This window comes from Erpetoichthys calabaricus, chromosome 11, assembly GCF_900747795.2.
Source record: "Erpetoichthys calabaricus chromosome 11, fErpCal1.3, whole genome shotgun sequence".
NCBI classification, from domain to species: domain Eukaryota; kingdom Metazoa; phylum Chordata; class Cladistia; order Polypteriformes; family Polypteridae; genus Erpetoichthys; species Erpetoichthys calabaricus.
The window spans coordinates 90,752,034-90,764,342 of record NC_041404.2 but is presented as its reverse complement, the minus strand read 5'-3'; the positions used below and the strand labels follow the sequence as shown (position 1 = coordinate 90,764,342).

The window sequence follows — 12,309 nt, the reverse complement described above, 5'->3', positions numbered from 1 at the left end:
AAAGAGTAACATTTTACCTTGTGCAAAGGATGTGACAAAAAGCCTAACAGCAGGCTGACGGAGACAACACTACACAAAGGACAACAGACCATGTAGCAACGGCAAAGGGAGAACTCTGCCACAAGCCAAGGTTTTCACTTGAGCGCAGAGCGACAACACACAACTCTACGGAGAGGAAGAAGGCCAAGTATGAAGGGCTGGTGGGCGAGTGTCGGAGTTGTGGATTGAGGGCCCGAAGTAAGCCCATTGAAATGGGGTGTAGAGGTTTTGCAGGCGGGTTTCTATACCAGGCGCTCAAGATCCTTGAGATTACAGGACTGCACAACAGCAAGACCATCAAGAGCATCACAGAAACTTCAGAGAAGGCTTCACAATGGCTTTGGATTGGGAGAGGGAATGCGTGTAGCACACAGGCCAGCTGGACACAAGCTGGAATTTGATCAAGTTGGGTCACCCAGGCGAGGGTCTGTAATGTTCGAAAGACCCAAAACACCCAATGACCCTGGGTAACATCACTGATGATGTGTCCAGGCTGCACAGAAATATGTGTTGAATTGCTTGAAAGATGACATTTTTGCCAGTAAGTGTTTTCCTGAAGGTACAGCATGATGTTTATTTCTCCACAGATATCATTCCACTGATTTTGACTAGATTCCGTACTCCAGTGGTTCCCAAGTTCATTCCTGGACTTTACCTGTGGCTGTAGGTTTTTTTGTTCCAACCAATTTCACTATCACTGACTCATTTTACATCAATTTTGTCATTTTTCTATTTTTCTGTGGAGTTTTGTACTTACATTATATCCAGATAATGAAAATTAATGAGTGAAATAGACATGGGGACAAACAACATAAAAACTGAAAGTCGTAGCAACATCAGTGTCATACCACAAGTGTAATCATAGTAAATAATGGCTTAAATGCATAGAATACCTGGAAAAGCAGCAAGAAAATCATGATAATGATAATCATAAAAAGCAACATCAAAAAACACTAAATTGGTTCACTCCAATCAAAATTTAGCAAACCCAGTTTTATAATTTCTGGATTGACAACAAAATGTATAAAATGGGAAGTAATAGCTTGCTTAATTGAAGTAGGAGTTGAGTCCAAACATTGGCTGAGATTAAGACCTCCAGGCGCAGTGGACACTGTTCAGTGGATGCTGAACTTGAGAACCACTGTCCAACACCATCAGCTGAAATGCACGATCAGACCATGGTAGACCTGTCAATGTGCTTCAAAAGGCTGCCGACTGGCATCGGTGTACTTCTAGACCAGGGGTTTCCAACTTTTTTTCCCCTGAGAGCTACTTTTACAAAATGCAAATGGCCGAGAGCTACTCATGTTTTCTAACGTTTATTCTCATAGCTTATTTTCAAACCAAACAAACTGAATAAGCTTGGTTTGCCTAAACATTTACACAATGTTGGTGCCCACAACCCACATTTTGCATTAAAACATCTCAAAAAATAACTAGTTCACCAGCAAGTACATTTTATATGTCTGTATGCATTTTCAAGTGTATCTCACACTATTGAATTAAAACATGAATGCTGTCAAAACAAAACAATGCAATTACAAACACACAGATATTACATATTCATTTGTCATTTTGTTACATGTCACTGTTTCACTTCACAAGAGTATTCACATGTCCAGTTGCATGTGTGATGTGTTTTTTAGTTAGTCAGATGACTGGCACTGCATGGAGTCAACAAGAGAGGTGTATGGTGGAGTGTAGCCACTTAGGTTCACTCTTATGGAGTCATTTAAATGTTCATCTGTTAGTCTTTTTCTGAACTTTGATTTCATGTCAGAAAAGGCAAACTCACAGAGATACAGTATGTAGACCCAAACAAAGCAGACATTTTCAGAGCTGCTTGGTGAAGATTCTTAAAGTTATCTGGCTCTACTAAGCTCCAGAAATGCTGAGAATGCTGTTGAGACTTTAACTGCACATTATTTTGAAGGTTTACTAATATATAAAATCCAATGTCTCTCTGTCTGTATGTATGTCTGTCCGCTTTTCATGAGAGAACTACTTAACGAATTTAGATCAGATTTTTTTCTATAATTTGCTTGAACATTCCGGTTGATTTTGCGACTTCTCTCATTTCGCTATGTATCATCGTTCGCTTGCAGTACCGATTTATTTGCACGAATCTGAGAAACACACAGCAGGACGAGGGGAGGGGTCTTCCTCACTCACTCGCCAGCTTCAGGGAGTGTTCCTTAACTCCGCTTAGCTAGTGAACGAGAGAACATTTGAATTCAACTTTGTTTGATATTTAAAGTAAAGTGTTACTTAGGTCTTGATGAGTGTGAGTTCCGGATATTCTCTTAAGTGTATGCCACATTGAAAAGATAGATTGCAGTTCAGATTGTGGATCATGATTTTGTGTTAAAAGGATTGTGATTTTTTGGAAAGATCGCCCACCCCTAATTTGACAAATCAAGTTTTCAAATTTATGTAGGATTCATTAACTCTTTGGCAAGCTACTTGGAAAGGGATTGCGAGCTACCGGTAGATCGCGACCGACGTGTTGGAGACCCCTGTTCTAGACAGTCCTTCTTTTAATATAATAGCGTCTTTATGAACCACAAATTTCAAATTTGGAGTCATCATTCCATAAGATGTTTTGGCTCAGTGCTTAAGGGTCTTTCACGTAGTGCAGTCTCTTCTGCTTGTTGATTTTCCACAAGAATGGTTTGATGCTATAAACACTACAACAGAGGTGTTAAACTCAAATCCTGGGATCTCAGCTTGACAGTCCTGTTCTGCAAGATGATTTCTTTGCATAGTTAAACCTTCATTTTTGCTGTTTGAACATACTCCCCAATTATTGTTTTATTTGTTGAAACATTCAAATGTATTTAATTTGGTATTTGCAAATAACCCAGGCCCTCATGCTTTACATGTTAAGGGACCTGCAGATTCTAAAATTATGGCTACAAAACAACATTACATGCCATTGAATTATTCATCACTTTGCTTTAATCAGATTCTGTAAATGCTACATGAACAGGTGTGTATACCTTTAATTTCAAAATTATTGCAGTAAAAGGACTCAGCTATAAACAAGCTTCTAACTAAGTGTTCTACCAATATAAATGCAATACCCATATCCAGCCTAAGCCATTTTACTGTGTGGAACAACTGCCAAATTATCCCACAGATGGGGCAAGAATTTTTGTTAATATACTAAGTCATAATGCACAACAGATTAGAAAGTTGACAGCAAAACACTTGTGAGTCTCAAAGATTAATGTTTGAATTATTTTTTGTAACAAATTTTAATATATAAAATTAATCTGGACATTACAATCCATCTATTTATGAAACCTGCTTAATTCAGCTTTATGGCTTTCAGAGTGAAAGTTATCCCAGTAGCATTACAAAGGCAGAAACCAACTAAAAGCTAAAACTGACAACTGAATAAGTCCTAACAACTTGCCAAGCCTGCTACATTCATACAATCCTTGGTTTTCAGTTGAACTTTTATATTGTTATATCTAACTAGCTGTGCTGCCCATCTAATACGGGTTGAAATCTAAGTAATTAATGTAGACCTCACTGTTGATGTTTGCAGTGCACCATCTATTGGAATGTATTTTGTTATCCATGTAGTTATAAAATGCATTATATTTGTTGTTCCAATAGATGGTAAATTACAACAAATGTTTGTGATGTGCCATATGCTGGAATGACAAATGCAATGCATATGTTACTGTTATATGCCATTTGCTATGGGATTTGTAAAAGCGGTATTAATGTTTTGATGTGCCGTCTTTTGCAATGACAAAAGCAATCCATTTCATTGCTACAAATGTTTTTGATGGCCCATCTGTTGGAATGACAAAGACATAGCAACTGGATGGACACACAGATACACAGACACTTATCCTTTTATTAAGGTGGATAATCCATTGCCAGGGTCTAGTCTATCTATGCCCACTACTAAATTGATTTCCTCACCCTTCACCTTGCAGGAAGTGAGCCCAGAAGACAGCTCCACATCACTGAGCAGACTGTTGGATAGCCTCAACACTGTTCAGACAAACTGTTCAGCACCTCAGGCGGGGAAGGTGTAACCTTGCCCAGACTGTGTTAAGCAGGGATGGACTAGAAATTGTCAAGTGGTAAAAGGAACATTTTTAAGGAAGTTCCTTCTACTCGGAAGCAGCACTGGAAACATTCGGTGAGGTGATCTGAGCATTGGACATTGTCAGGATAGCATGATTAACGCATCTATTCAATATTGCATGGAACGAGGGCAAAGCACTCTTGGAATGGCAAAATGCTGTGGTGGTCCATGCATTTAAGAAAGGTGACCAGAGGATGTATTCAAACTACAGAGGGATCATACTCCTATCTAAGGTGCTAGAGGAAAGAATCTTATGACTGAGCTGAAGATATAAGAGGAACAATGTGGATCAGTATGCCAGGTCTTCTTCCTGACACAATTCCTGTGTGGTGCATGGGAGTATAATAACCCAGTCTACATGTGTTTTGTACATTTGGAAAAAGCATATGACCCTGTACCTCTGCATGTGTTGTGTGAGGTGCTCCAGAGATATGAGGTAATGGGGAGGCTCTTACATATTATTTGTACTTGATATGAATGCAGAAGAGAGCTGTTTCTGAATATTTCCTGTTAAGTCAAATTTGTCTACTGTGGGTGTCGGATTCTATCAAGGCTATGTCTAGTCCCCAATTCTGTTTCTGGTTTTCATAGACAAGAAAGCCTAGACTAGACTAGGTGCAGCCTAGCATGTGAGAGTGTCCAGCTGGGGAGGCTAGGGGTAGCATTGTTGCTTTATGCAGATGGCATTGTCCTCTGCCTAATTTGACTGTGACCTTCAGTACGCACTCAGGTGATTTGCTGACGAATGTAAAGTGACTGGAATGAGGATCAGCACCTTCATGTCTGAGGTCATAGTTTTCTCTCTGAAAACATTGGATTAGACTCTTTAAGTGAGGAGGGAACAACTGCCTTTAGTGGAGGAGTTCAAATATCTTGGGATCTTATCACAAATAATGGAAAAAGTTGACATGAGAGAAACAAGTGGATTGGAATAACGACAGCTGTTCTTTGGGTGATGTACCAGTCCATGGTGGTGAAGCAGGATCTGTGTCTAAAGACAATGCTGTCGGTTAACAGGATGATCTACTGTACATGTCTGTCATCACCAATGTCATGAATGTGGCTAATGACCAAAAGAATGAAGTTACATGCACAAACAGTAAAAATGAGATTTCTTGACACTCTGTGATAGGGTGAGAAGCTCAGAGATTAGGGAAAGCCTCAGAGTAGAGTTGCAGCTCCTCTAGATCGAAAGGAGCCAACTGAGGTGATTTGGGCATATCATTACGATGCCCACTGGACATCTCCCCCTAGTGCTACTCTGGGCATGTTCCACTGGGTGGAGACCCTGTGGCAGACACAGGACATGATGCGGGCTCTCGCTTGGCTTGGGAATGCCTGGAAGAGCTGACATCTGTAGCCTGGGACAGGAAAGTCTGGGTTAACCTGCTGCAGTTATGACTCTCACCAGGTTAAGCAGTTGAGGAGAAGAGATGAAACGAGATTTCTAATAACAATAAAATAATAATAATTAATTATTATAATGTTAAGAGTTATGTGTGAACTTGTTACTGTTGTATAGTAATTTCTACTGCAAAGAGGATATTAGTCAGCCGATCTGATTTAATCTCATGTATTATGACCAAACTATCCTGGAATGAAAAATCCGAGGTGAGATAATTAAAGGATACTAAATACCTGCCTAGTTCTTGAACAGGCCAACTAGCATCAATCATTCTCTGACCCGATTCCTTATTGTGGATGTGTGTTCCACGAAAAGCCTAACAAAGCAGGTTGTTTTAAGCGAATGTTTCAAGAAACCCCTGTAGCCAAGCACAGGCAAAGGAAAGAACAAGCTGCTGGCAACTGATGCTCAGAGAAAAACATGAAACAAGCAACTGGGTGTCATAGCAGCGGTCACGTGAGCTGCTAGGAGAACAGGGGACTGGATCGCCAGGAGAGAATGACCGGCACTTCACTTGCAGGGTAGTGCATCACGTATCAAGCTGGGAAATGTAGGATTTCAGTTATACACAGAGAGATGGTAAGTAATTAAATATATGCTAAACCGGCGCATTTTTCGTTTCCTGGCCCAAACGAATGGAACATCAGCAATGTAACAAAGCAGGAGTGGGCTTAAAGAATGGTTACTGCACTGGCTGCCCTACTTAGTACATCGTCATGTTAGGAAACGCCACGTTTGTTTGAAGCAGTATTTAAAATAACGCATCAGACAGTGCACGTATCTACACTGATTGAAATGAAAACCTCTTTTTATATCTAACGATCCCCACATCTCTCTCTTTCTCGAATAAATCGACTATGTCACGTTTTCACTGCACCCAATAAATGACACATATAGACATTCATAGTGATTCAAATACATCACTCTTAATTTGCTTTGTTTATAATATCACGGTCATTGTGCATCACAGTAGACGTTTTACAGCACCGTTTCTCGTGCGAAAATAACCGATACGTCTGCAATTTTAAAGTGTTAAGAATTCCCTTTTAAAATATAATTACTAACTATGCACGATGTTTTTTGAAAGAAGATTAATGCTGAAAAGGTCACACTTTCTGTACTGGGAATTGGTTTCTGTCTCCGCGACAGCTGTCGCGGCCATTTCTGAAAGACAGGGACACGAGCCAATCAGTAACATGGGCGGGGCCATACGAGAATCGCTAACACTATGTATGGCTGCAGTCATGGGTTCGCAAGGTTGGCGTGCTGCATTTTGGCGAATAGACGCAGAGTGAATGTGGAGGGCGGAAAGAATAGCCAATTAATGGAAATGGGCGTGGCATGTTACGAAGCCATTGCTGTAGCTCTGCCCTATTAGCACCGTGATTAGGTTTGACTTTTCTTGGTGGGATACAGGAACTAAGTTCGATGAATAACAGGGATCTTGTTCATATGGTTGAAAAGCAAGGAGGACATTTCCTTTAATACCTTTGTGAAAGTGGACGTCAGTGTGTTTTTAGTTTGGTGCAAGTAAAATACATCGTAAGCACAGGTAAGACAGAACCTCTCGGCGTACCTGTAACTGACAATCTCTTGCTGTTTCTTTTGGCTGTCTTTTTACTTTAGTTGCACGTGTACCTTATCATTTTGTTTAACTCCAATAACAGTATTTCATATGCTGTGTTATGCATTGAACGGGAGTGCTAACAGATGCGTTCGCTTTTCTTTTTAGGGCGTTGGCATTGCTGCCTGTTCCCAAGTTCCGTAAATGATAGTGGCATGGCCGCAGTGTGGCAGCAGGTCTTGGCAGTGGATGCAAGGTAAGCACCATTCCATCTGGCTGTGCCAGTACACCGACCCCCGCAAGAATTCCTTGTTCAGTCAAGCATAGGGGCACAAATAAGTTAAAAATATATTGTACATTTTTTTTTCAAAATCAGTAAAAAATGGAGTATTATGGAAGACAATCGGATAAACGCAGAGAATGACTGTGAGATTAGATAAACTTTATTAATCTCAAAAGGAAATTTAGATGCATACAGCAGCAGAAAAAAAAGATGCAGGCTCACAGAACAAATAATACAATCAATCAATGGATAAATAAATACATGTATAATAAATGTGTATTGTGCAGAAAGACCGACATGAACTTCAAGAGTACAGTATAATCATTTAATCTGGGATGTTGGGAAGAAGCAGTGAATTACCTGAGTACAGCGCGAAGAAAACAGAAGTGCCTCTTAGCACACTGTGGAGGAATGAGCCCGTCACTAAAAGTGCTCCAAGAGAGAGATTTACGCAGGAAGTTTTTCCATGATGGCATCCAGTTTTAAGCCTTCATTTGTTTTCCATAACAGCTTCCAGAGCATCCAGGGTTAGCACTGTAATGGAGTAGGCTTTCCTTATAACTTTGTAAAGGCATTGTGTGCCTTTTGAACTCAACTTGCTTCCCCAGGAGACAGTGGAGTAGAACAGTAGTCTGGATACTATAAACTGGTAAAACAACTCCAGCAGCTTGCTGCATACATCTAAGGACATAAGTCTCCTCAGGCCCTTCATATATTGCACAGTTCTCGACAAACTTTCAGTACTCTGAGTAGCCTCCATTGTTAATGTTGCCAATGACAGAGGAGTCATCTGTGAGTTTCTGTAAGTGGGAAGTGCTGGTATTGTACTGGACATCTGATGTGTAGAGGGTAAATGGGAAGGGAGACGGGACAGTTCTCTGTGGTGCTTCAGTACTACAGGTGACAATTTCTGACACACAGTCCTCGAATCTCACAGACTGCTGTCTGTTGGTCAGGTAGTCCACAATCCACAAGATTATGGGGGCATTGTGATGCATATCCTTGAGCTTTTTCCCCAGTTGATGAGGCAAAGTGGTGTTAAAGGCACTGGAAAAATCAAAGATCATTGTCCCGACTGTAGCAGCTCTGTTGAAGCAGGGGAAGACTATGTAGATCAGAGCATCCTCTGCACCCGTTTGTGCCTAATAGGCAAACTGAAGATGACGAAGACATGCTGAAACCAAGGGTCAGATCTGTTTCAGGACCAGCCTCTCAAAGGCCTTCATTATGTCTGAAGTCCTTTGGGATTACTGGAATGGCCTTTCTTTGGCACTGGGATACGCAGGATGTTTTCCACAGCAGGGAAACCTTCTTCAGACTCGAGGAAAGGGATGGTACACCTTTTCCACTTGCTTAAGCCTATTTGTAGTTTTATTACATTTCTTTTTGAAAGTTTTTGGAGTCAATACATGCTAAATATATACAACCTAGGAATGCCTTAGGGACACCTTGGTGGTAAAGTGCAACTGATTGATATTTAGCCTGTATCTTTAAATGATTGGTTTTTAGTTTGTATCATCATGCAAATTCTCCAGATGTGAGTTTTTTTTTAAAGACAGTTGCACTAACAAGAGTATTGTAGTTTAGGCTAAGTATATAAGCACCAATTGAATGTTTCCCAATTTGGAAATGTTGATCCTTGCAAAAGAATATTGTGAGTTATCGTGCATAGTGTAAAACTGGGCCAAGAACAATCCGTATCAAAACGAAGCATAAAGAACAACTTGCACAAAACTGTTTTAATCCATATTTACTGTGTGACCAGTGGGTAATTGTTGAATTATCCACTTTTAGGTGCGTTTGTATATAATGTGCAAAACTCCTATTGCGATAGCCCATGTCCGCATGAAACAACTCAGCCCCCTGTGGATCAATTTTTTGAAATGTACCATACTTATTATTCTTCAAAGAAATTTGTCAAGACAGTTCAGTCTTCATTGAGATATCTTGAACAGACCGCACTGTACACAGTTTTAAATTTTCAAAATCTCCCTTTGCAAAGCATTAGTGTATTTGCGAACTTGTCTATCTTATAATGAAGAAGCATTCTGTGCATCTTCAGCTACAAATTAGTGTACAGTTTCAGTTTTATCGTGACAGCAGTTACACCAACTTGACTGCAAATAGACTCACAATAAAAGTTAATAAAATGGCAGCAGACTGTGTATGCTGGTAGGTAGTTGCTGTCACTGGCTGAATGAGCACATGCGGGAGGCAGCCTGAGCTTGCACAGCTACAGCGCAAGCAGAAAAGAACAAGGGCATCAGCACCGCCCATGCTTTAACTTATAACAGGTAACTTAAATGATCTTCCAAACCATAAAAGCATAAAATTTAAGCAATGAAAACAAAATATATCTCATTAAAGCACCCTGTGGCGTGTAAGACATTAGGCACAGATTAAATAAACATTTACTCAGTATTAACTTTACACTATCCCAACTTCACACCTGCATTATCTGCAGATTATAATGATGAACTGTTTCACTATCATTTATTAGGGTGACCAAATGTCCTGGTGACAGGGACAGTCCCAATTTCCCACTGTGTGTGACTGAAAAATGTCAGAATGTTCTGGTTTTAGCACGCTACCCATCTAATAAATATTTTCAGTGCTGCAAAACTCCAAGGGGGGACCCTGCTTGATTGTGTTAAATTTGAACAGCATCACGAGGAGGAACAAGAAGCACACAAAAACAGACAGTATACTACCTTTTGTTTGTTTCCACTTCAAGCACTGAGTGCAGTCATGTTTATTTACTTGTGAAAGTGTTTTTACCTAGCCCTGATTCATCTCTGAAGATGATGATGATGATGATGAGAGACATTAAACAAATGAGGCTTTATTTGTGGGCATACGTGCTACACAAGTGTCCAAGTCTGGGACTTTGAAAACCTGGTCATTCTATAATTTACCCTCAGAGTGCCAATTTTGCATGGTATCCATAATGGCGAGTCACTATAATCAAGTTAGCCTTTATATTTGCTTTAACCTAAGAGCTTTGCAAGGCCCATTTCATGAAAATAAAAGCAGCCAGACATGCTCAAGCAAAGATTTAAAAAATATAAATATTTAGGTAATGTTAATTGGGAATTGCAAAGTGCCACTTAGTGTGAATATGGTGTGTGTGTGTATGTGTTTGTCTTTATTTATATGCATTTTTGAGTGAGAGTGTTTCCTGTGATGGACTACAGTCCTGTCTACTCCTGTTTTCAGTCTTTTCCACAATCCTGGTGAGATGGCCTTTGGCCCCCACAACCCTAAAATAGATTGAGAAGGTTCTAGAATCCACCTACTGAACGAGTCCATTGAGGGCTAAAGTGCCTGCATAGCCCTCGAATGTACTTAAATGTTATATCATATGTATGTTTTCTGACTTGTTTACATTTGGTATAATTAAAGTACATGTACTCTCACCTTAGACGTTCTTACTTGAATTTGGGAAAACACCTGTCCAGAAGCCATATTCTGTTTTCTGGTGTGATTAATAGACAGGTGACATTAGATAATATTGCAGTGTTGTAATAATTATAACGTGCATGTATTTGTCTTTTGTCTGCAGGTACAACGCTTACAGAACACCAAACTTTCCACAATTTAGAACACAGTATATTCGACGGCGCAGCCAGCTTCTCCGGGAAAATGCCAAGGCCGGATTTGATCCACTTCTGCGAAAGCAGTACTTGAGACTCAGGAGCCAGTTGCTTTCACAGCGTTACGGACCTTTGTCAGAGCAGAGCAGTTTTAGAGCCGCATATTCGAACAGTGTGCGTAGCTCTCGAACAACACTTGACCGCATGGAGGTGAGGCCATAAAATTAATTTCAATGATTGTTAGCAATTTGTGACTACCATTGGGAAGCACATTGACCAAATTTTATGAATCTTGTGTGTCGGTTAAATGTACCCTCAGTGCATGACTTTGTTTGAATGCCAGTTTCCTTTCTCCAGTCTACAATGGATACATTTAAGCCACCTATGCGTTGGCGCCTTCACATAAAGCTTGCAGTTTTAATATTGAGTTGCCACTTCCTGACATATAACCATTGAACAGATTTCTCTTAGATACGGTGTATTTTTAGTGTGTCTGAAGCAAAGAAAGGAAGGCCAGCATTCTAAACTATAGAAATGATAGGGATGTCATACGGTTGATGGAAAGAATTTAAAATGTGAGTGTGATGGTTGGTTCCTGCCTTGTATCTGGTATTAGTGACAGTGAATTAAATTATGTGGGTTTGAGATTATGTTACTGATGAAATGCTGATGTGTACCTATTTGTTGATGTATAAGTTTAAGTAGCACAATGTCTGAGATGCTTCATCTTGTTTGTTAGAACATCAATCATTTTAAAGTAGTATAGTTTAATGATCATGTTAAAGGAAATATTTTGCTAGGATCCATTTATATTAATCGGTTTCAGACTGTTTTGTTTCACTGTATCTTAAACTAAACAGCACCTATTTATGTAGGCAATTATGTAGTTAGTAATCCTTAAAATTTGTATTTGCTTGTGAAAAAGTTACACTGCTCTGAGCCTGCACTGAGTGAAGAGCACTGTAGAAAAATAAACTGAAGTCAATTAATTTTTTTTGAAGGTTAATATGGTTAAGGTAAACTGGTAAGGAACCTGGATGTTTAGGGAGAGATCTTTTGATATTGTTTTTATTTTTATTAAATTTCTTTGTGTATTTTGTACAAATATATTGATTAATTGAATCTTTTTACTCTTTAGTAAATACCTCTCAGTATGCTGGTTGATTTGCATCTTAATATATACTACTCTGAAAAACAAAGAAGATATACATTTTGAACTGTCTCTTAACAGCAGAGGCATCTTTTTTATTATTAATTCTGAGTTTATCCATTAGCTTTGTAAGTGCCTGGGGCCTCATGTATAAATGGTGCATACGC

The 12,309-nt window shown here is 39.6% G+C and overlaps 2 protein-coding genes across 10 annotated transcripts in view; both read left to right on the top strand.

The window, feature by feature from the left end:
* cpt1a2b (carnitine palmitoyltransferase 1A2b) overlaps nucleotides 1-4,235 on the top strand; it is a 165,227-nt gene extending 160,992 nt beyond the window's left edge. For 4 of the 8 annotated variants that reach the window (XM_051933691.1, XM_051933694.1, XM_051933693.1 and 1 more), the window contains exon 21: nucleotides 3,993-4,234. In XM_051933691.1, the coding sequence (XP_051789651.1) occupies nucleotides 3,993-3,999 (7 nt within the window). In that variant the 3' untranslated portion in view covers nucleotides 4,000-4,234. Of the gene's footprint in view, nucleotides 1-3,992 lie in introns of all 8 variants that reach the window. The other 4 variants (XM_051933696.1, XM_051933695.1, XM_051933700.1 and 1 more) reach the window with 3 other exon arrangements.
* Nucleotides 4,236-5,898: 1,663 nt separating this feature from the next.
* The window catches only part of wdr13 (WD repeat domain 13), a 55,847-nt gene continuing 49,436 nt past the window's right edge, over nucleotides 5,899-12,309 (top strand). The window contains exons 1-3 of one of the 2 annotated variants that reach the window (XM_028813587.2): nucleotides 5,899-6,131; nucleotides 7,285-7,372; nucleotides 10,962-11,202. In XM_028813587.2, the coding sequence (XP_028669420.1) occupies nucleotides 7,332-7,372; nucleotides 10,962-11,202 (282 nt within the window). In that variant the 5' untranslated portion in view covers nucleotides 5,899-6,131; nucleotides 7,285-7,331. Of the gene's footprint in view, nucleotides 6,132-6,911; nucleotides 7,105-7,284; nucleotides 7,373-10,961; nucleotides 11,203-12,309 lie in introns of those variants that run through there. The other variant, XM_028813586.2, reaches the window with a different exon arrangement.